Source organism: Dermacentor variabilis, chromosome 1 (genome assembly GCF_050947875.1).
Source record: "Dermacentor variabilis isolate Ectoservices chromosome 1, ASM5094787v1, whole genome shotgun sequence".
Lineage (NCBI taxonomy): Eukaryota > Metazoa > Arthropoda > Arachnida > Ixodida > Ixodidae > Dermacentor > Dermacentor variabilis.
Genome location: NC_134568.1, coordinates 103,235,052 through 103,260,226, shown reverse-complemented (window position 1 = coordinate 103,260,226; position 25,175 = coordinate 103,235,052). Strand labels below are relative to the sequence as shown.

Genomic DNA, 25,175 nt, shown 5'->3' with positions numbered 1-25,175 from the left:
GTCGGGGTATTACATAAGGGTTGGGGGGGGGGGGGGGGGTGCGGTTACAGAAGATAAGGATAGAAACAAAGATATGGTTACAATTTCTTACAAGACTCAGCCTGTGGATTCGCATTAAAACAAAGAAACAAACAAACAACAACAACAAAAAAAAAAAGCCACGAGGCACACTGAATAGAATGCAAAAGCAAATCAGCAGAACAGTCACAATGTGAGACGGCAATCGCAAAAGAATGAAGGCACAGTATGGTCATTATAAGGTTAAGGTTTAAGGTGATCAGTAAACAGCTGCTTGAAGATAATGGGGTTGTGCTCATTGACAACTCTATCTGGTAAATTGTTCCACTCTATAATGGCGCTAGGCAAAAACGATTCATTAAAGGAGAATGTTGAACCATGCAAGCGCTGGATGCTGCAAGGGTTAAAAAGGCAACGAGATGTACGGGTTTGTGGGATTAGAAGCCTTCCATGCAGTTCGGGGAAGTTATAATAATGTCGCTGGAAAAGGCACAGTTTCGCAATTTTCCGACGCAACACCAATGGTTCGAGTCCTAGAGATGATTTAATCGCATTGACACTTTCTTCACGGCTGCACCTGGAAGTGATGAACCTAGCAGAACGATTTTGTATTGATTCTAACATATTAATTAAGTAAGCTTGTTGCGGGCTCCAAATAGCTGAGGTGTATTTAAGTTTACTTCGAATAAAAGTTTTATAAACTAGTTTTCTTGTGGATGAGGGGCACAGCGAAAGGGTACGTCTGATGTAGCCAAGTGATTTATTAGTGTCGGTAGCCAATTTTGTTATATGGTCGGACCAAGTCAACTTGCTATTAATAGTGATACCGAGATAACGATACGATTCAATGGTGGATAGGGCTGTCGAGTTTAAAAAGTATGGGTGATTCTTGTTAGGGTGTTTACGGGATACCTGCATAACTTTATATTTGGAGATGTTAAGTTTCATTAAAGAGTTGGAACATCAGGTTTCTATTGAATGTAAGTCTTTTTGGAGCATTGCACGGTCGGCTGGGTCTGTAATGTGATGGTAGATTACGCAGTCATCTGCAAAAAGTTGGATATTGGATGATATGCCGTTGGGAAGGTCGTTTATGAAGATGAGAAAGAGAAGGGGACCGAGGACAGACCCCTGTGGTACTCCGGAGATGACGCTAGCAGTGGTTGAACAATGATTTCCGATAGCTGTGTACTGGAATTGTTTAGTAAGAAAGCAACGGATCCATGACAGTGCGAGAGGGTCGAGACCGAGGCATGAAAGTTTGGCCAAAAGCCACTGATGGGGAACACAGTCAAATGCTTTGGCGAAGTCTAGATATATGACGTCAGTTTGAAGCGATGAGTCTAAGTTCAGGTGAAGTTCAGTAATAAATTCATAAAGCTGTGTATCGCATGACAAACCAGGCCGGAAACCGTGCTGATTGTGTCATTTATTCAGACTATTTTTTGGTTCCCTCCAGATCTGGAAAATCGGTCAGCTACTGTACGAAGAAATTTTGGTATAACGAAGCAAATTGTTGGTTTTACCAACTTCGTCATATAGAGGTTGAACTGTACATGGTTTTCAATGAAACTAATATCGGGAAATGAAAAAAGTTGGCCACCTAAATAGCAACTTTCACTAAACTGAAGTTAATTATGTGGAGATTTTAGTGCATACTGAAATACTGAAAGTTGCTGACTCCAAACAATACTACTGGTAATGACATCTGCCGTGCCACACACAACATAAATGCACTGAACTCTCACTGCAATGACTACATCCCCCTTACACGCTGATGTAAACATGATGGCAGTAACATATCGGTAATTATCATGAAGGTATTTTTGCATCTTTTTCAGAGAGGTGAGTTGTACAATGCAGTAATGATTTGAACTCATTACATTTGATTACAGTTTAAAAATTTTTCGACGAGTGAATACATCTTTTGATGTTCTTTCGTATATCTTTGCTATTATGTCTATGCTAACTCTCCAGCACATTCATGGCATTTTATTTTTCACATCCTGTACACCTTTCTAGCTCCATGACTTATGCTTTTCTTGAGATTAACTCCTGGTGCAGATGACAAGGCAGTCGTAGAGAGCACCACGTGGCAAGCAAGGAGTGAGAATTTCGCAATGAGGCAGATTACCTCCTATTAGAGCAACACTTGCTCAGGCATCCTGATTGCCGACGTAAGCAGCCCTTGTTAAAGACCTTGTGGGGGGGGGGGGACTTCTCATTTCTGTTAATTTTATCTACACATCATGGTGCACATGCTGGCAAAAAACTAGCTTGAAACAATGTGTTGTTAAGGAAAAAAAACACTGCATTTAGAGTGATTCAAAGTGCTCAGTTTCACTCATGAACACACTGAAAATGATCAATTTTGTGCCGTTTCCCATTCCAAAACCACATAGGGTATAAGAGCGAGGCCATCTTGATCTCGTTTGAAAGAGGATCATTCCGGCTTGCTTTCCTGTCAAAAACGATGCTTGAATGCTGTTTTAGAAGAAAGCTACTTGGTTTTGTAGCTTGAAATGTATATTTTTGCACTCTTAATAGTTTTCCTGTTTTCCTAAAAAAATTTATTGTGCAAGTCACAAATTTTGGGAGCGGGCACTGTCTCTCTGCTACTCATTCATTTCTCCTAATTTTTTAATTGTGAATTCTAGAGTTTTAGAGTGCAGAACTACTATGATGCAGAATTTAAGACATAGCAACATTTTTAAATCTTGCAGAAATCAACAAAAATTCAAACCTGCATTGTTGCAACTTTAGAGTTTCATAACTTTGTCTAAAATATAGATACAAGCATTAAAATGCCAAGTTGCACTCTTTGGACATTCAGAAACAAACCTGCTTAATTTTAGCTTGCTTGCTTTCGTACACTTTTTTGCAACTTACCTAACAAATTCATAACTCTGAAAATATTTAACTTTTTATAGGAATGACACTGAAAAAAGCTACTTGAATGTTTGCACTCAGCAAACAAGACTAAATATTCCCTGAAAATTTCAGGTGTCAAGAGTAAATAACAAAAATTTTCTTCCCAGAACCCATTTTTTCTCTTAAAGGGGCCCTGAAACACTTTTTTAACATAGTAAGAAGGCATTTCCGATCTGTCGGAGAGGCTCCTGTGAACATGCGAGCTAAATATTATTGCACTGCATACAGTAGGGTAATTACAATCTTATGTCAAAAAACAAAAAAATTGCTTGCTCACACCAACAGCTATTGACTGCTTTCGTGATTGGAGAACCTTCTCAGTAATACTGTAATTGCCAACTTGAGTTACTATATAAATGAAATATATACATGTCTGCGAATTGAAAATGACAGAGAAATGATTTCATCCTTGCATTGCTGGTCTACACACGACAATTGTGTGTACAGTAGCTGCGTCTGGTGCATATGGCCTCCAAGAGAGTAGCGGCCTACTCTGCAATGTAGTCTACCGCAGCTGCCACGGGGTGCCGCAACGAGCCCTCTTGCCACTGAGACACTCAACTTTGTTCAGGGCTTTGCCCCCTTGGCTACTCCCCTGTGTAGCTTCCAGCATGCTAGTGGAGATGAAAAGAGAGCGAAAGCCACTCATTGGTGCGATGACTACGTCTAACTCCACTTATATTCAAAGAAAAAAAAATGCGGCAGGAGATTCATGAGGCGATGTAATATAATAATGAGGTCATTATACGATTAGTTCGAAAAGTGTTTCAGGACCCCTTTAATATCATAGAGGCTTGCTATGCCACAGAACATATCATGTTGATGTCTATGCCACAAGGTATTGCAGTTGTGAAGTCATCTGACCACATAGCTTTTATATCAAATTAAAAAGCCTTCAAAGATTCACCATTAACACTTTGTTGAAGTTTTTCATAAAGGCATGCAGAGAAATCAAACGAAACTGCAAAGTGTGCATGCAATATTTAAATAAAGAAACTGAAATGCATTGCGGAATGACAGAGTACCTCACCTTCTCAAAGTACTCCATAGCCTTTTTTAGTTGTACTGTAACATGGTAGAGCTTCGCTATGCTGTACAGCAGCACACCATAAACAGGACTGTACGGCCCATAACATTGTCTGCAAAACAGAACATTACCAGTAGCTTATTGGTAAGCATTACTGACAAACATTAATCAGCATTCTGCTTCTTCAGTAACTGTATTTTGCCGTGCATTATGATAATTTTCAATTACTATGGTTGTCTCTCAAATACTAAACAAACTTACAAAGCACTGTTTTTTAATTATGAATTTGCAGATCTCAATTAAAGAGCAGTTTTGCAATGTGTAAGGCACTTTGTACAAGACAACAGATTTATGCAAATGTCTCAAAATCCTGACACACATTACTTCTGGCAAGGAAAAGCAAAATAAATCTGACAAACACTAAAAAAGACAAGAGTACCATCCAAAGCCAGCAAATAGATGAAATGTAGTTGCACACCAGTACGGCCACTCAAGTCTTTAACATTTCTTTCAATGCCAGGTATTAAGTAGGCAGCTGTTCCACATACTATAACTGACAATTTACAAAGTTACTTGAAGTTAGCTGCCCAGCAAGGACCAACTTCGACTAAATGCCTCATTCACGCGTCACCAGTGTTGCCATAATTTTTTTAAGCATGTCGCTAAAGTGAGACGAGAAAGTCGCTAAAATTGTCACTAAAACGCTAGAGTAAATTTTAGGTAATGTAGGTTTTTCTGGAACACCATAATATATGCTAGTATGGTGTAAATTATTTACAGAAATATGTCACGTTTGTCTAGGAAAGAATAAACAGAAAATACTGCCCACATGAGTGAGGTATAAACAGTTAACTTTCCAGCAGTGTTTAGTGGGCTTTTACTTTACTATTATACTTACATAACACCGGACAATGACAGCTGCAATTCGGCATTTCCCACTGAGTGGGAGGTTCCAAACGCAGCACAATTAAAAAGAACGCAAACAATTTAATTTTTATGGCACATGAACTCACTTGGTTTACACTATCTGAAAATTCTTTAGTTCTCAGTGATCCTGAAAAAAACAGCAAAATTCTGCAAAACAAACAAGGTAGCATGTTAACACGGTGATGACAATTGCGTGACCTTTATGCAGGTCAAATACTATGCTTCGACCCTTTGGTCTACCCGAAGGCGCTTCACAGTACTGGCTTGTCGAAGTTCCATGTGAAAAGGAAGCAGTGTGTTCAGGCTCGTATGAACAAGCCCAGCCACTTCTATGTATACGCCTTTCTACAATCAATCTTATTATACACCTGCTGCATTCTAAATGTCACAATAAAATTTATAAATGTCCACCAATTGAACGTATTTAGTGAAAGTGCAGAACCCAGAGTTTAAGACCCATTCAAATCAGTGTTGTTAAGAATAAAAAAATTTAAAAAACAAATAAATAAAACAAACAAAGAAAAAAAATTGCATTTTGTGAGAACACTGCTATTCCTGAGAAGGCAACTACTGTTTCACCATGATGACAGAGCCTATGCATCATACAGCCAGTTTTGACCACTCACATTCGCTTTTTATTAATAAAGTGCATTCTAAAGACTATTTTTGAAGAAACTTTCTTAACTTCAATGTCACTAAAATATTGCCAATTTTCTGTCACGTCGCTAAAAAATGTTGCTGGCCGCTGAATCTAAAAAATTGTAGCTAAATCTAGCAACAATATAACTATAAAAAGGCAACCCAGCATGTTACTCAAGCATCTATGATTTAAGGAAATAAGAAAGAAAGAAAGAAAGGAACACAAGAAAGCAAACAAACAAATGAGAAGAAAGGACCATGTCAGCGTCTAAACCTTTTCAGCAACAGCTATAAGCTGTTGGGCTGTTTGGTTAGGAACAATGCTGAATATCACCACCAGCACTACCAGCACATGCGAGAAATTGTGCCTGGTTTAAACTGAATATAATTAATCACAGCAGTGGTTACAGTGATAACGAATTTTCCCGTTAGTACCTTGAAAGTCTAAAACATAAACAGAGCGCTTCTTGCTATACTACATTCACAGAAGTGGTGATTAGAGGCTAAATAGTCATCGTTTTTCAACCTGTCCCTTTCATTTTCCCTTAGTTTTAAGAAAGTTGGTAGAAATGTCACCCGTGCATGAGACTTTTCGAGTGGAATAGGGCCTTGCAGAGTGGTTGGCTTGGAGAAGCCAGAAAATTGTCTATTAGCACACTTTGCCGTGAACGTGTAACACTGACATTCTTAAACATGCAACTCTGAGCAGTGAAAACTGTGTACGTGACCATACATACAGTTACTACAGTCTCACTCCAGCCAAAGCAGTATGAGCAAATAAACAGAGCTGGTAAATGAAAAAGAGTACTTCGTTGCGCTTAGTGAAAAGTAAAAGTGTATGTGACACTGAAAAGCAGGAAATACAGCTCCTCAAATTAAAGTTAAAAAGACAAACAAATGCTGTTCTTATGCAGTTCCTGCACACGAAAAGTGCCATGTGAACCTTTGTGCACCCACCTGTAGATGGGCTCGCGAGCCAGGTAAGGTGGCAGTGCAGCCTGGTAGTCCTCCAAACCAAGACAGCACTTGGACAGCAGGTCCAGCGCATGGATCCGTGCATAATCTGCTTCTACGAGCTGCTCTGTTTCCAGTAGGTTTTCAGCCCATTGGCGCAGCTGCAGGAGGGTTGTTGTATGCTGCACTGCTGTGACAGGGAAGGCATGTGCCAATACTGACTCTGCTGGTTTAATTCATTTCTTGGGGTGTATGAAAAGTACCGACATGATGCTGACTATCCTCTTAAAGGGGTTGTGCAATAACTTTGAAGAGGTGGAATGTGCCTGCTATAAAAAGGCATCACATCCAGAATCTTCGCCAACAAAAAGTCATGCAAGCAGATATCAAAGCAGATACGCAAGCACATACCATGCCCCTATTGATGCCTTCGTGATCTTAGCCTCCTTTCCCTCATTTGTACTGCACTTGATGATGTGCAGCTGTAACAATGTGCAACAGTGCCCTTGTTGCACCACTCACCATTGTGCTGAGCTTAGGTATTGGCATGACAGAGGTACTATTCTCTTCCACCACAGAATGACACCACAGTCATGTTGCTCGATATTACGTCATTTTTGATCAACAACAACAGCCATTGTGGTTATTGCGGTGCCACAATAATCCCGAAAAGTGGTGGGCATTTCAATCAGTTGAAGGAAAGGGTAGGCAATCTTATGAATAAAAAATGCAATCCCCTTGCAGCCAGGTACGGGAATAATGTTTGGCTTGGGTGTTGATGATGGTACTGTTAAAGGGACACTAAAGGGAAATATTAAGTCAAACTAAAGTGATAGATTAGTGCTCGAGAATCTCTAAGGCATCAATTTTATCGCGAACAGGGCCTTAATAATCGAGAAATCGAGGTAAATGCAGGACATGATTAGAGACTCCCCTGCGATATTCAAGCACTTGCCCGATGACGAAAGCACTTATCAGTTAAATTCTGTCACTAGTACTCAACGACTCGTTGAAAAAGACATCCTCGTATTGTATTATGGGCAAATGAGTTGGCATATGAGCATGGAAGCTATGCGGATCCGTCAACCGTTTTTGTGCTTTCTGGTACAGATCTTATCTGCCAGAACGACTGCATGTTCAAATTAAGAGCCACAAGCCTCGACGAATCTACTGGACATGCGCACGACGTCCCTGCTGCGTTGCCCTGCCTCTGACACACTGACCAGATGCTCGGATGCTTTTCTACCGAATCTCTTTATGCCAGCCTCATCGATGCTATCATCAGGCTTTCATCTGCAGCTACTTAAGCGCGAGTCGACTGCGTCATCCTCCAGTCGGCATGTGAGCGCGGCAGCTATGCGGATCCGTCAACCGTTTTTGTGCTTTCTGGTGCAGATCATATCCACCAGAATGACTGCATGTTCAAACGAAGAGCCGCATGCCTCGACGAATCTACTGGACATGCACACGACTTCCCTGCTGCATTGCCCTGCCTCTGACGCACTGACCAGATGCTCGGATGCTTTTCTACCGAATCTCTTTATGCCAGTACCAGCCTCATCGACGCTATCATCAGGCTTTCATCCGGAGCAACTTAAGTGCGAGTCGACTGTGTGGTACTTTAGTTGGCGTGTGAGCGCGGCAGCTATGTGGATCCGTCAACCTTTTTTGTGCATTCTGGTGCAGGTTAGTCCCATTGCATCACTGTACTCTAAGCGCACAAGCAATCTCAACCTGCTGCCGTTTCCATGCCCATGTGTTCTTTTTGACATTGCATGTGAATGCTATGATGTTACCAAGTTGCTGTTGTTGGGAGGAGACATTGAGCTGAACCCCGGTCCTCCAAAAGAGGATCCAAGTAAGAACAGTAGCGATGTTGTGGTGCTATTAAAATCCTTTAATGAGAAAATTGACAGAAATCATGCCGAGGTTCTATCACAACTTAACGAAGTGAAAGAAATTCAATCGAATTTAGAAAAACAAGTAACTGACATTAATGACCGTCTCATCACCGTAGAAGAAAAAATGGCTGTTTCAGAAGGTTGTGCTGGAGTCATTAACTCCGATTTAGTATCAACTGCTGTGCGCACCGAAACTACTGCCATTAATTAACGCTTAGACGAGTTTGAAAACAGATCCCGGCACGAGAACCTAATCTTTTATGGGCTGGATGACAAACAATCCGAGTAGTGGACTGAGTCAGAGGTAATCTTGCACAATCTACTGACGTCAACGCTTGAACTTCAGCTCACGGATGAAGCTATTTCTCGTGCTCGTAGGTTAAGGAAATATGTGCCACATAAACACTGCCCCATTATCACCTGGTTTTCGAGTTTTAAGGTGAAGGATTCAATTTTCATGGCTAGATCGAAACTAAAGGCAGCCAGCATCAGTGTTACGGAGGATTATTGCATTTCCACTCGTACATCTTGGAAAAAGCTGTCTGAATTCGGGAAGGCTAACAGTAAACACTACTCCATTAAATATGATAAGCTTTATATGAACAATAAATGTTATATGTACGTGTTGTCCACGGATAGTGTGCGAAGTTGATGCTCGTGTTGTTCCATCTTTTCACAACCGTGAGAGTGCCTCCTGCGTCATTCCTCTCTGTCACAAAAATCACCAAAACCAATTCCTTCTTCAGGCGAAATTTCACTTCTTTTTTCGAACATGCGTAGTGTTGTCAACAAGCGTGATGATCTATCATCATTTATTGACATGTGCAATGCTGATGTCATCATACTAACGGAAACCTGGTTATCTTCAAGGATATGCAACGCTGAAATATTTGAATGTGAAAAGGATTTCAATTTTTAGCGATGTGACCGCAGTGATAGAGCAGGAGGTGGCATCCTAATTGCTGTGTCTGATAACTTTGACTCCTTTCACATTCCTGTCATTAGCAGTTTAGAATTAGTGTGCACATGCATTCGCGTCAGTCACCGTGACATCATCTTTTGTGCCTGCTACCGCTCATCAACCGCACCTTCATCTTTTTGTTCCGAGCTTTATGACACACTGAATAGCACTATACTCAGGTACCCTCCCTCACTGATATTTCTAATGGGTGATATTAATTTCCCTAAAATAATGTGGTATGGCATACATCCGATACCGTCTGTTACTTCTGGTTTAGAAGAGGATTTTGTGAATCTATGTTATGACTTTAACTTTGCACAACTAATAACTGAGCCAACCTGAATGACGTCTACAAGTGCCAACATACTTGACCTCGTCCTCACTAATTTCCCAGATGTTGTTACCTCCCTCAACCTGGCCTAAGTGATCACTGTTTCATAAACGTTATGCTAGAGGGCAACATCAAGTGAGTTCCAAAGAAAAAGAAAATATATAAGGGATTATTCTTAAGCTGATTTCATTCCGATTAACAAGGAATTATCACATTTTATTGATGACTACATGCCTAATTTTTCTGAACGAACCATTGAGTATAATTGGCATTTGTTTAAAAATAAAGTACCTGATTAATAAACTTGTGCCATTGCATATTATTCCTTGCGGACATCGTTCGGCGTAGTTCAATGCTTCTTTAAAATGCCTTCTCAGTAAAAAAAAAGGCCACATTTCGCCGCAAAGCTAAGCGACTGAACAACTCTGAGTTGTGGAATAAGTACCATCTTGCATTTTTAGCATTTAAAAATGCAGCATGTGAAGTGAAGGATGTTTTTTTCAATAAAACTCTAACATTATTACTTATAGAAAATCCTAAAACGTTTTGGAACATAATTGGTTGTTCTAAAGACAGTACAATCTCATTAAACAATAATGATGGTGTCCCTGTTCCACTTTCTCAATGCTGTTCCTTGTTAAATGAAACGTTCACAATGTCTTTCCCAAGTGTCAGCTGTTTTCCAAGTGACATCTGCGTATTGTAGAATGGGTTACCCACCGATAGATCCTGCGCTTATAGATTCTTTTGGTGGGTTGCACTTAATGAAAAACTTGAAATTGTCTTCGTCATGCGGAATAGACAGTATCAACACAAAATTTTTGAAGAACACTGCAATGTACTCCTCTATTATATTAACAGAACTTTTTTCACAGTCCATCGCTTCTGCCCAGTTACCTGGCGATAGGAAGGTGGGCAAGGTGGTACCCCTTTTCAAGTCTGGTGACGTCAATTCACCGTATAATTACAGACCTATATCATTAACTAGCATTCCTTGCAAACTATTAGAACATATTATTTACTCATGCTTAGTTAATTTCCTCGAATCTAATGTATTAAAATTTTTACGACGAAATGGGTTTCGTAAATCATTTTCGCGCGAGACACAACTAGTTTGCTTGACCACTGCACTTTTCGCTGCTCTTGACAATAGGTGTTTTGTTAACTGCATATTCCTGGAGATTTTAAGAAAGCGTTTGACCTTGTCTTTCACCCTCTACTTCGTTTAAAGTTAAGCAAATTAAACATAGATCCTAACATTTTTGCCTAGATTGAAAATTTTCTTTCTAATAGAACGCAATTTGTGACAGCTAACAATTTTGATTCCTTTTTTTGTCCAGTTACTTCCGGTGTGCCGCAGGGTTCTGTCCTCAGCCCATTTTTATTTTTAGTCTACATTAATGACCTGGCTAATGCAGTTCAATCATCCATCAGGCTATACGCTGATGACTGCGTACATTATTGCATAGTATCATCTGACACTGACCTTGCAGCACTTCAATCTGACCTCGACGCTATAACTAACTGGTGCAATGCGTGGCAAATGCATTTGAACGTTAAAAAGTGTAAAGTAATGAGAATCTCCCGAAAAGCTTCTACTTGTACCCCTCCTCTTTATCACATTGATGGCTCTGTACTACATGAGGTTACCATGTATAAGTATTTAGGTTTCACCTGACTGCTAACCTTTCTTGGCAAACCCATGTCAACTACGTTGTTAACAATGCTAATTGCACATTAGGTTTCTTACGCCACAACTTTTCAAGGGCACTAGCTTCTCTTAAATTAACATTATACAAAACACTTGTAAGGTCTAAGCTTGAATATCCATGCGTGCTGTGGGATCCCAGTAAAGAATTTCTTAATAATCAATTAGAATCAGTACAAAACTGTAGCGCACATTTCATTCTGTCAAATTATTCCCGCTTTTCAAGTGTATCGTCAATGAAACACATTTTGAAACATCCTAACCTTTCTCTGCGCAGAAAAGTGTTTCGTTTATCGTTATTTCATAAGATTTTTCATAATCCACATCTGAGAAATGAACTTCTCAATGAGCCATCTTATTTATCTTGTCGTACTAATCACTGTCATAATGATGAAATCCCTTTTTTCCATACTAACTTTACTAACTTATTTTGCGATTCATTCTTGCCAAATACATTGAGAGAATAGAACCACCTGCCCACCTCCGTCGTCATCATTCTAAGTGTTTCTGCATTTAAATCCACAGTCGATAATTATTATTGTATATACTAGCCACCAACAATCACAACAATTACGCATTTTTTCCCCCTCCCTTCTTTAACGCATTCAGGCATTGAAGGTAATGAAATAAATAAATAAATTATAATATGAAATGAAATGTTACTTGTCCAGTTTCATTTCATGTTTCAAAAAAAGAACTAATTGAAATTTCCTTTTCACAATGACGCAGGCGGTCAAAACGTTTCTTTTTCGCTCGACTCTGTGCCACCCACACTTTCGCGTTTCAGTACTTTCCTGATTGCGTAGTGCTGCGCTGCTTTTGCTAGCTCGCGAAACTTGCACAAACTACAAGTAGCAGAGAAGTCAACTTCCATGTGATGTCGCGGGATGCCCGAACAGTTGATGACACTGACCAAAAAGAAGCTGCAGCGGCGACGAATCCGCCGCCTGTCTTGACTCGGTGCCGCCGTTTGTCGGGCGCCGTTTTACTCACCGACGGCAGCAAAGGGCGGTGATGGCGCATGCAACGTCACTACTCCCCCAGTTGGGTGGTGGGAGAGTTGAATTCCGAAAACGGTATTCAGACCCTTCAGATGCAATTTTTCTCGTAAATGTCTTAAAATGTTGTAAAACGTCTTAAAAGTCTTTTTTTGGCACAAAACAAGCACAAAACATCGTCTTACGTCGTAAAAGTCTTTTCTTGGCACAAAATAAGCGTTGCGAGTTTTCTGGAATGGTATATAAACAGTCCACATCGACTTATTATTTACTTTTAGTGTCCCTTTAAGTAACTATGCAGGTTTAATTTCTATATTAAGGAGTCCTGCAGGGCCCCTATCTCATCGCAATTGTAGTGGGCGTGTGTAGCAACACTCTTAGAAAGGTAGTCGAAAAACAAAACCTTAACTCCATGTGCCACCAATATATATACATAAATAAATTATGGGGTTTTACGTGCCAGAACCACAATCTGATTATGAGGCACGCCGTAGTGGGGGACTCCGGAAATATGGACCACCTGGGGTTCTTAACGTGCACCTAAATCTAAGTTCAGGGGTGTTTTTACATTTCCCCCCATCGAAATGCAGCCGCTGTGGCCGAGATTTGATCCCGCGACCTCCTGCTTAGCAGCACAGCACCATATGTATACAGACAAGGACGCAGAGTTGCCAACTTAGCACTGAAACTGAAACTGAAAAACAAATACACAGCACTACAGGAGGGGTAAAAAACATTGAACTGGCAGAGACCACACCCCTCACCTTGTTCCTGGGGTTCTTAACGTGCACCTAAATTTAAGTTCAGGGGTGTTTTTGCATTTCCCCCCATCGAAATGCAGCCTACGTGGCCGAGATTTGATCCCGCGACCTCCTGCTTAGCAGCACAGCACCATATGTATACAGACAAGGACGCAGAGTTGCCAACTTAGCACTGAAACTGAAACTGAAAAACAAATACACAGCACTACAGGAGGGGTAGAAAACATTGAACTGGCAGAGACCACACCCCTCACCTTGTTCCTCAACTTCCTTCATCTTTTTTTTCACACTGGCAGTAAGTGCAGCTGACTTCTCCGTGACATAATCAGGCACCTGGAAATAAAATATTTCAATGACTCAGCCAAGCTGATGATGCGCAGTGCTCAGATGGTGTCGCTGCTTTCATTTTTTTTAGCCAAACTCAACATATGCTAATTCCCAGACTTTTCCACATTGCAGTAAAAATGAAAGTGACAAAGGGAGTGGCATTGCTCTGCTTTCTTTTTCTGAGATACACAGCCATGAGCCAAGCATTTAATATGAAGAAAAAAGAAGTTCATATTTATTTTAACAATTTCACGCAGTCATTTGGTGTGAATACATGTAGAAATATTCTAGAAAGCATAGGTTCATGGAAATACTAGAAACAAGAAGTACAGACAGATCCTAACTAATTTTAATAATTTCTTTCAAGAAGGTCCCCCTTCCCTTTCCTCCATTAACACAAGTAATATTTAATTAAAGACCAGCATATTCCATAAGTTAACACTACACTTTAAGCTAATAACATGCGCAATACTTCAGATCTTCAGAGCAACTAGCATAGTTACTTCAAGCTTAAAACATTTTGCTAAGGATATTAGTTAAGGATGGGTAAGAATTACTTCGATGACACTTGCTTTACATAACAAATTAATTACATGCTTAAAATGACTCCTGCATCAGCCCCCTGCACCCATCTTTCATTAAATGGCTACTACAGCTACAGATTAGGGCAATTACTAAGATAAGGTTACATTATTCTGAACTCGGCAACTGAAAAGCTTGATTAAAAAACTAAAAAACATACCTTGTTACTACACTTTGTACAGCTGCATTCAAAGTAGTATTGGCTTTTTAACTCTTGCTGCCTCACATACTTTGGAGCCATCACATCAATGTAGCTCACTCTGATCTGCATGAAGAATTTGGTATTATGATGACTACTGGGATCACAGTGCATCATTAGGGGATTCCTAAAATAAATGTGTCTGCACTGATTAATGTCAAACAGACAGACATCAATACCTCTTGGTTTTTTTAACAGAAACTTTAATGGAGTGTAACTATTTGTTCCATCCATTTACTGAAAGATTGCACCAAATGATGATAACGAGCTGTACCTAAAAGTTGGCAAACATTATAAAAATCAGAGAGCTAATACAACAAATATAATTTAAAAATAGCAGGCACTGATGGACGCAGAAATAACACCTGATTTCACACATGCAGAAACAGCTGTAAACAACATAAACCGCTTGCTGTGATGCCAAAAGTAGCTAAATAGCATTTGTTTCTGCTTATGTTGCTGCTTTGTCCTGTACTGTCCAGTCTTGAAAAATCATCGTGGGGCTGCTCTTTAGAGAGGAGTATGTTTTACACTGTTTTAGCAGAGCACTTACTCTCGCAACAGTTGACAATCTCAGACATTGAGACATGAAATGCTTATGGCAGCATCATGCAGGTTTAAAGGGATACTAAAGGCAAATATTAAGTCAAGCTAAAGTGATAGATCAGTGCTCAAGAATCTCTAAGGTGTCAATATTATCGCGAACAGAGCCTTAGAAATCGAGAAATTGAAGTAAATGCAGGACATTATTATACACTCCACTGGGATGTTAAAGTACTTTCTCAATGACAAAGGCACTCCTCATTTAAGCACTGTTACTACGTAGTACTCAATCACTCTTCATAAAAACAACATTGTATTGTATTATAAGACGAAACAAAGTGCTACTTGTCCAGTTCTATTGCATTTTTAGAAAAGAGAACTCATTGACATTACTACCCTTGACAACAACATGGGCGGCCGAAAGATTTCAGTTGCGCTCGACGCTGCACTGCCTGCGTTTTGAAGTTTTAGTAGTTTCGTTATTGCATAATACTGTGCTGGTTTTCCTGGCTTGCAAAACTCGCACAAACTGCAAGTAGCCGAAAATTGTACGTCCATGTGATGTTGCGAGATGGCCAAACGGTCCACACCATTTTACCAAAAGCAGCTGCAGCGGCGAATCCACCGCTCTGTCTTGGATCGGTTTCTGTATGGTGATGCATTTGCATTTTGTGCAAAAAACCGTACTGCCATCTGTCAGGCGCCGTTTTACTCACCGATGGCAGCAAAGGGCGGTGATGGTGTATGCAACATCACCACTCCCCAGTTGGGTGGCGGGAGATTCGAATTGCGATAAAGGTATTCGGAGCCTTCAGATGGAATTTTCTCATAAACTAACTCTTTTCTTGGCACGAAACAAGCACTGCAAGATTTCTTGAACGATATTTAAACATTCCACACTGACATAGCGTTTGCCTTGAAGGTCCCTTTAAGCCAAGCTCTTGCGCAGTCTCGTCAGCCATCACTTGTCACTCATCGCCAATTGATGCGAAGCGAATAGTTAAAAAAAAAATCAGAGGACACCTAAGCACTTCTTATGAGTTGTGAATGCGAAAGCATTAATGTCCAATTAAATGCCACTGAATGGTCCTTTGAGTTATGAACTCCTCGCGGGCAAGCGAGCACATTGAGACGTTTGGCGCATTTTGATATGGCCTTACCGAGGCGCAGTTAGAACACAAGCGAGAGTTTGCGAGGAAAAGGCGGATAACACAGGCTTCCAAGAGCGAGAGCAAGGGTGATTTGGGGTTGCAGCGATGCCCTCTCCCCTCACACAACACTTGGCACACTACTGCGGCAGCAGGTGCTCCCTTTTGCCCGCTTTGCTCCACCGAGGTGCGCTCGTGCCGTGGTGTTGCAGTTAACAGGAACTCCGTCGAGGGGTGCTCATGATGTGGCATCTCAGCCAATGGGAATAAAGGTGCTGCTACAGACACGGCATGCTGGCTTTTTCGCTCAATGAGCCATTTGACGCTTTCACGCCAAAAACAAAATTCTGCAGCCATACTGACTTAGGCCACAATCTCCGTCAAACCTACAACCTGCTGATTCTAAGCCTGGTGCTCTGCTAACTAAGCCACAGGATCATGAGCATCAGCACTGGCTCAGCTGCTGCTGCTTTGCGAGGCCTGCAACATTCGCTGAAGGGCAAAGCATCTAAAAGGAGTCAAGTGGTGATTACGTCACCTTCAAATTAAGTAGCAAAAGGAGGATGAAGGGGACCACATGGGCGTAAGCGGAGAGAGCCAGCTACAGCACAGCTCATGACATCTGCCAAAGTTTTGCCAAAGCCTCTGGGATACACGCAAATCCAGAGCAACCACTCTCATTTAAAACCTCAATTGTGCTTTGAAACCCCAGTGGAGATTGTGAGGAGGCCCGAATAAAGGCCACCTTAAAAACAATTTGATACACCCATGGTCCTAAAAGTGGAGATACAGAGAAGGCCCAGTGCAAAATTTTACATTCAAAAAGTGAGTCGGTACATCACAGAAAGCTAGCAAAAACTGGAATTTTTGATAGTGAAACCAAAAGAACTACTTTCATTACTGCTCACTTGAAGTCATGCATAACACGAGACATTTCAGACCTAGTGAGGCACGTATGCTTGTTTCTTCACACATGAGAGTGTATGTGACAGTTTTGTGTCCACAATGTCTTCATTTTAACAGCTGCATATTTTCTCCAAATACAAACTCGGCAAATAACATACTGTTCTCAGGACACCGTAAACATTTTCTGTATAAGCCTGTATAACATTTTCGAGTGCTTCTGGTCACACCAACAGATTCACTGTAAAAAAAAAAAAAAAAAAGAATATGAAACAGGGTCAACTTACACCATCGAGATTGCTGCATTTGATATCTCCTGCAGCCCTAAGTTGAAGTTTGTGACCTTCATAAACTGCATGTGCATTTGGAGAACAGGAATGGTCAAGGATTGATGGGCTGTAACAAGAATGGAAATGTAAAAAGGCCTCAGATAGCATGCCACATGCCAGTCCCTCGAATAAGTGATGAATTCAGCAAAGTCATTGTAATTGACTAATTGGTCACAGAACAAACAATATGACAAGCTGAAAAAAAGTGTAAGGCTGCTGTCTGTAAATTTAACTGCTCCTGAATGCAAGGATTTTTTGTGTCACAAGCATAGCTAAATGGGCTACTTACTATATGTGGTACAATTGAACATCGATATAATGAACAAATATAACAAATTGTCAGATATAATGAACTAAATGTAAGATATGTCTAACAAATATAAGTGTGCAACAACTATATATGCTTATAACGAATATTGGACATAATGATGGCTATTTTTTCATCGGATACGACTTTGTTATAACAAGGTTTGACTTTAGTTCACATCGTCCAGACTTGACTCTCATTTCAGTGATCATAAGCTTCCATGTACATTTTTGCATCGAAATGCATGCACATGCATCAAATTAGTTGGATTAGTTCATTAGGAGAAAAACCTAATTTGGTAAATTTAAATAGCAAAGAACTAAATGAAAGGTATACATAATTGTAGCAGAGATACACTCACCCAATATATAAGCCAGTTCCAATAGGAGAGTGTTCATCATTGCATATGCAATAGCTGTTAATAATCATCTGAATGAACAATTCACAAAATACAAATTTTTAGCCATGTTACGAGACTTGTAGCATTCCAACAATTTCATTTTTCTACATGGGAATGATTAAATTTTTGTATATAAGACCAAACAAAATGCTTATTCAGCAGCAAGTTTGAATTTGAAACAAAAGCTCTGTGTTCAAATTTTAAAATGCATGCTTCACAAAATTACAGAAGGGTGCTTAAGTATGGGCTTACTTTTCTTGGTTACAGAAAGTGCATTATAACTGATAATCAAGTGAAACTAGCAGAATAATTTCATATATTTCAACCTTAAACATGAATGATGCTTGAAATCACACTGAAATAGTAGGAAAGTGGCAAGTCTCAAATGCAACTTAGCCCAGTTCAGACGGCTGTGATGGTAGAAAAAAAGCAATTTTCGCTAAGAGATACAGCCCTTGTTGTTTTGAGTCATGCTGTATAGAGCCAGAGTGACATGAATACATCATGCTTTGTTTTAAACAACAATAAAGCTTACTATTCCAGAAGGCGACAAAGCAACAGTAAGCTTCCAAATGAGATAACTGTCAATATGCATCAAGAGGTGGCAGCACAGTCCTGAGCCAGCACTGAGATCAGAAAATCAAGTTGCATATCATAGCATAACATTTCCGTTCCAATGCATAGAAGAAAGCATACAATGAGCTATATGCCATCTCGTTACAATCTGCAATCAAAATACTAGAACTTCAATTTATTAAACTGAAATATTTTGTTTGATTGCTATATTGAACATGTTTACTGTACAAGCAATGTAGCTGCACCCCCATCTTATTATCCTTTCTATATATATGCGCTTCTTGAAATATCTAGTAGATAATTTTGTCACAAGCTTGCCTTGTGCAGCTATGTTGGTTACAAGAAAAAATGTGCACAGTATCAATGATTATGCAATGTTTACAACCAATTTGTAAACAAAGAAAAATACTAAGAGGCTTTTTTAGTGTTAGGAACTTGCACAATGGCATTAATTGCACATAATGTGCACATAACCAATGATGACCTCAGGTAGCACTATCTAGTTTTAAAATTTAATGCAGCATACAAGGCGCTAGTCCATTTCTCAGTATGCAAATGAACTGGACATTAAATATTGCCTGTCTTACCTCAAAGTAGACCCCTGGATAATGACAAAACTTACTGCGCTTGTTATCACCAATTCAAGTACAGTGAATTCTCATTAGGACAAACTCGGTTAAGCTGAATTCTTGCATATAACAAACAATATGGGAACATTTGTTTGGTTTTCCATAGACTCGATGAAAAAAAAATCCACTTTAGAAGAATCACCTCGGACGTGCTTTTCAGTTAAGACGAACATTCGGAATGACCGCCACCGATACCGATCCTGGAGGCTAGGGTGCCTCAATGCACCGTGAGCAGGGGTCTACACATCAAGGCACCCTAATAGTGGCCTGCAGTGCACATCGCCCGTGGACAGAGGCGAAAACAGGAGGAAACAAAAAGAGGCAGTGATGTTTAACTTCGTGAACGCGGGTGACGTGCAAGCGCATGAGTGCTATAGCGCAAACGAAGCTATTGACACTCGATATGCCTAGACTGTTCACATCGTAGATCGTATTCAATCAAGACAGGGCTCATGCAGCTGCGCCATACGCAGCAGCTGCAAGAGTAAAACGCCCCTTTGTCAACATTTGCTTACTAACAAAATTAACAAGCATGGTGTCAACGTGCACAGGCAAGCACGAACACATCACTCTCTATGACCAGGGATGCTCGCTGTCAAAATGCTGCCGTGAGGAATCGTGGCAGCAGCAGCGAATGAAGTGACCTTTGTGCTGTCTATCGCTTCAACACAAAGTGAGCAGCGAGTACACAGCGCATGCAAATCTACGAGCCATTGGCCTACCTAGACTGAGCCCCAAAGCAGGTTACATTCAAGATAAAGTCCACGCGACCGAAGTACAACACCCTCCTCCTTCCCCGGTGCCATGCACACGACGGAAGATGGTGTGCTTCCCCTCTCCCCCTTTCCCCCTTTGTGCACACGAGATTGAGCCGCCATCATTGGCTCACTGCTGCACGCTTTCACTTGCACACACAGCGTATGGTGCGCGAGGCGATGTTATCACGAGACGAACCCGTTACGTCCATATCGCAAACAAAACCTGTAGCAACTGCCAGAAGAGGTCAACCCATTGCTCCTCCGCCTATCTTCCTCCTCTGCAATGCTCCGCCTCGTTTCTCCTTCCCTTCACTCAACTTCACTCAACATCACCTAGACTTTCCTCTAGATTGCACTGCTTTGCCACGCACTCAGCGCGCTCCTTTGTACTTTCACTAGCTTGGAGCCTGCACCGATGACCTGTGAGGCAGCAGATGTCTGCTTTAACTCCGTAGTGAACTTTTGCGAGCAACATGAAGGTGTAGAAGGATTTTTAAGGTCATCAGGTGAGACGACATCGTTTGTGGCTGCTCGCCGATTTGCACAGAAGTGCCAAACATCCATCATGGACTGGATGAAACCAAGCAAAAGTACCACTTGAAAACAGTTTTCTATTGAGTTCAGCTAAATAAATGCTTTCTTATGCCATTTCTTTCTCTTTTTAAGCCTACTTTATTTACCATTTTGAAGTAAGATATTTGGATGAACCTGGTCATGTTGCCAATTATTCTTCTGATAAGATGATTTTCATGGTTCCAAGTTCGTAGGGAGTCTACTCTACTTATAATACAGGCAATAGATTGTTACTACACTAAACACCCCACCCATATCCTAACTGATTTTGTCCACGAATGCTTACCTTGCCATAAATCTCTAGACCCACCTCAGGTTCTGGCAAGTACTTGTCATCCAGAAAAACTTTGGTCGTCTCCCATAGCCTTTTAAATTCCTTTAAATAGCGTGAATGGTCATTTTTGATGGCCTCTACATCTAAATGTGGCAGGAGAAAGTGGGTTGCTTTGCTGCTACAAATGATAACACAAAACAGTCATGACATACATCACATTCACACACAATGCTTACCAGATCTTGATAAACACTGGGACATGGAAGTCTTTTACACAAATACCAAAGATAATAGGGTAAAAATTGCAAGCATAAGCCATTTATTTCAGCCATTGTCATGATACTTGCCTAATTGAATATACGCAGTAAAAATTCAATGTAATTGCAACACTGGGAGTTGTTGAGCAACCAAACATAAATGGTTTTAAGGACAGAAGTTAATATTTCTGACTTTCACTGGTATGCCACACTTTATTATTTAAAAAAATATATTATACCTCAAGGGTCCTGTAAGGGACATACATGAAGAGTGGGTACAGGGGCTATAACATAATTACAGTAAAATTGGTGAATATAGGTCAAATGTATACAAGTCAGTTAGTGAATACAAGGCATGATGGCCTGTCTTGCTGGCACCTTTACACTTTAAAACACCAATGGCCACAAGCAAGTGCAATGAGGCCTCCATGCTTTTAAAGAGAACCTAAAACAATTTTGACGGTTTTGTACAAATGCATTGAGGCAGCAGAATATGCCCTTGTGATCATAAAGGGCCAAATATAAGATGAAGCTTTAGCTCAGACCCAACTCCAATGCCGCCTATTAAAATACATGTAAAATGCAGAAACGCTTTTTTGAGATAACCACTGCGCCGATTTTAATGACATTTGTTGCATTTGAGAGAGAAAGTTACATTTTAATGACCACTGGAAGTGGAATTTTAATTTAAGGCCTGAATGTTTTAAAAGGAATTTTCAATAATTTGTAAGTTGTTAAAGAAGACACAAAGTTTACAAATTCATAGCTCTGCACCAAGAACAGATAACGCAGGTTTGTAAACTTCATCCATCAGAAGATCCAAAGTGGACAAATGTGATATATCAATTTATCTTACACGAATTTGTTACATTGTCTAAAAGCGTTTAAGGGTTTTGCAAAAGTCCTATTCACATACTAGTGGTCTATTTGAGAGCCATGTAAAATACATCAATTTTGTACGCTTTAGATATACTATTAGATGCAATTTACATAATTTTTCTATCACCTTCCATTGCTGAGTTACAGAGTTGTGAACTTGCATAGTTTCGTTTTCTGAAAATTTTCGATTTCTAACATTCTTTATCCAAAAAATTCATGGGCTAAATTTAAACTTTACTACCAACAGTCACTAGAGTTTAACTTTTTTCTTTAAATGCCACAAACTCCATCAAATTTGCTGCAGTGGCTGCCGAGAAACACAATTTCTCCTTTCCTATGTACTTAGATATGAGCCCCTGAGCTGAAGCTTCCTCTTAGTGCACTGTGTAAACCATATATTTAATTCCAATTGACTTCCGTCAATTCAATCTTGACAAGACCGATAAAATTGACTGTATCTAGCAGGCCAAATTAAAGGAAGAGGCATAAGAACTTTGGACCATAGCACTGCTTCATTTGACAATATTTGTCCGATTGTAGTGCAACCCCGAACCAAATGCACACTAAGCTTTTATGGGTTGATAGTATAAAACGATGTGCACCCAAATATAACGCACAACAGATTTTATAATGCAAGAAAAATGTAGCATGCATTTGATTCTGGCACTCACAAATTAAATACCTGTACAGTTAACTTTACAGAATAGAAATTTATTCAGACTTAATGTCGAGCATCGTAAATCACAAACAGTATTTTATGGCTGCATGTGTACTTTTGTCGTAGTTAGATACACCCGACATAGTGGATTCAGCTGAACTGAACCTGAGTTTGACCAAACCTGAAACAGTTTGGACAAATTTTGTAGATGCATAGGGTACGGCTACAATAAAATGTTAGCGCCAAAATTTAAGTGAAGCATCTCATTAAGAGAGCTATGGACGATTACAAGTTACCCTCCTCCCTAGCCATGCTTTTTTTTTCTCCTCAACTCGTTCACTGAGTGATGAGGGCTAAGCTCTGCCTTTGCTGGCTCTGCAACATGATGTGCCGTTGTGTTCTCTACTTCTGGTTGTCTTGGAGCCAGCGCACGAAGCGTCTCCAACCATTCCATTAGCGGCCTAGCCATCAATCCACCAAGTGTGCCCAGTATTCCTGTAACCACAGGCGAGCTGGGCATTTTGACGGATGGACTGAGGCGTAAACGTAAGCGGCCTGTATGGTGCAGCCACCTGCTAATGCAGTGCTTAACCAGACCAACAAAGAGCTACTAGTACTGTAACCAAGTGTAAAACATTTAAAACATTTAAAAAGACAACATGCTCACGATTATGCTCCTGTCAAAAATTTATACCTGCAGGAAAGTAGAATACATTTGGTTACTGCCAATTAGCTCTGTGTTTGTCACGTTGAGCTGTGCCACCAGGTGGCTGCACAGTGCAGGCCGTTCACGTTTATGCCCCTGCTCATCCGGTAAAACGCCCAGTCAGCCTGCACTTGCATTTACACAAATACTGGACACACTTAAACTCTCTGTTGTAGTAGTAATCCTCCAGCGTGCTGGAACCGATCCGATACCGACAGCCCGATACGCTGCAGCCACTCCGCTCGCATGTTACCTTGCAGAGGGAAGCAGCTTGACATTTCGCAGATTGCTATATTCGCAGCCCACAACATAACAAGGGTGATCCGTGGTGCTCGCAAAAAGAAATCTTAAGACCCAACAATGATTTTATTTTTTTTTATTTTCAAATACTGCAGCCCTATTCAGGGCCTACTGCAGGAGTGGAGTACAACAAATGCAAGAAACAGAAAAAAAGGCAGTTGAACATAATAGATAAAAAAAGGGACAGCAATCTTGTCACACTAGTGCTTCTACAAAATCAGACAGTGCCAATTCATGAACAGAACCGGGTAACTCATTCTAACAGTCGACAACTCTCGGGAAATAAATGTGTTTGAACATGTTAGTGCGCGCAAAGAAAGGCTTTAGGTCGAGGGTGTGACGTCTAGTTGGAAGAGCACTGGCATACAAGATGTAATCATCAGTGAATAGTCAACAACATGAGTGAATAATTGAATGTAATAGCTTCATGGAATCCATATGCTGCCTTGTGCATAGAAGAGATAAATTCAAAGAATTCATTGCGAAAAATCACGATCATAGCGATGACAAATGAAACAAACAGCCTTCCTTTGTGCTAATTCAACTTTGTTAATGTCGCACACTTTATAGGGGTTCCAGACGCATGAAGTGTACTCTAATACAGGACGAAGGAGTGTTTTATACATTAGTAATTTAGTGTGTTTTGGCGATTTAGATAATGTCTGTCTCAAATAACCTAATTTTCTTAGTGCTATAGATGTAATGCGATCAATATGCTGGGATTACTGCATGTTGTGCGTGAAGGTAACACCAAAGTATTTGTACACCTACCTGTGCACAGGGAACTGTTGTGTTAATGAAAGTATACACATGCTGTGAAGGAAAATGGCTGTTTGTAAATGACACTACTACAGTTTTTTGAAAGTTAATGCGCATCTGCCAGTACGTACACCAGGTGCAAAATCTGTTGAAGGAATCCTGAAGTAGGGCGTGATCACTAGGAGAAGAAATTACCTGGTATAGGACACAGTAGTCGGCATAAAGACAGACTTTTGCCTTAATGTTGTTAGGAAGGTCATTCATAAATATTAAAAATAACAAGGGTCCCAGAACAGAGCCTTGTAGAACACCTGATGTTACATGTACAGTTGAGGATGAAGTGGAATTAAATGAAACGAATTGAGAGCGACAGTTAAGAAAGCTAGCTATCCAGTTGATCAATCGAGGATTATTTAAAATTACGTTTAGTTTACTTAGTAGCTTGTTGTGTATAACCGTGTCAAAAGCTTTGGAAAAGTCTACAAATAACGCATCAATTTGATTGCCAATATCAAGATTTCTAGTAATGTCATGTGAAAATCCCACCAGTTGTGTTGTTGTGCTGAAACCACGACGAAATCCATGTTGTATGTTAGAGAGAATTTTATTGGATTCAAGGTATTCTGTTATATACTTGTGTATGATATGACCTAGTAGCTTTCCAGAATTGGAGGTAAGCGACATAGGTGTCTATAGTTAGAAAAAAAAATGCTTTTCACCAGATTTATGCAGAGGCAGGACCTTGGCTAGCTTCCAAGACTGGAGGACGATACCTGAAGTCAAGGATTCGTGAAAGATGACCGCCAAATAATGTGAACACCAGAGAGAGTATCTTACTAGAAAGTTGTTCGGAATATTGTCAGGACCAGTGCACTTCTTTGTTTGTCTAAATTGAGAATCAAGTTTAGGATG

General features: G+C 40.3%; 1 protein-coding gene across 6 annotated transcripts in view; it reads right to left on the bottom strand.

Annotated features, from left to right (window-relative positions):
• The window catches only part of LOC142582232 (histone-lysine N-methyltransferase SMYD3-like), a 58,373-nt gene that overhangs the window by 20,541 nt on the left and 12,657 nt on the right, over window positions 1-25,175 (bottom strand). For 2 of the 6 annotated variants that reach the window (XM_075691715.1, XM_075691690.1), the window contains 7 exons: window positions 20,717-20,847; window positions 17,856-17,923; window positions 17,146-17,254; window positions 14,226-14,330; window positions 13,411-13,489; window positions 6,500-6,686; window positions 3,980-4,088 (listed from right to left, as the gene is read on the bottom strand). In XM_075691715.1, the coding sequence (XP_075547830.1) occupies window positions 3,980-4,088; window positions 6,500-6,686; window positions 13,411-13,489; window positions 14,226-14,330; window positions 17,146-17,254; window positions 17,856-17,923; window positions 20,717-20,847 (788 nt within the window). The remainder of the gene's footprint in view (window positions 1-3,979; window positions 4,089-6,499; window positions 6,687-13,410; window positions 13,490-14,225; window positions 14,331-17,145; window positions 17,255-17,855; window positions 17,924-20,716; window positions 20,848-25,175) is intronic. The other 4 variants (XM_075691706.1, XM_075691699.1, XM_075691734.1 and 1 more) reach the window with 4 other exon arrangements.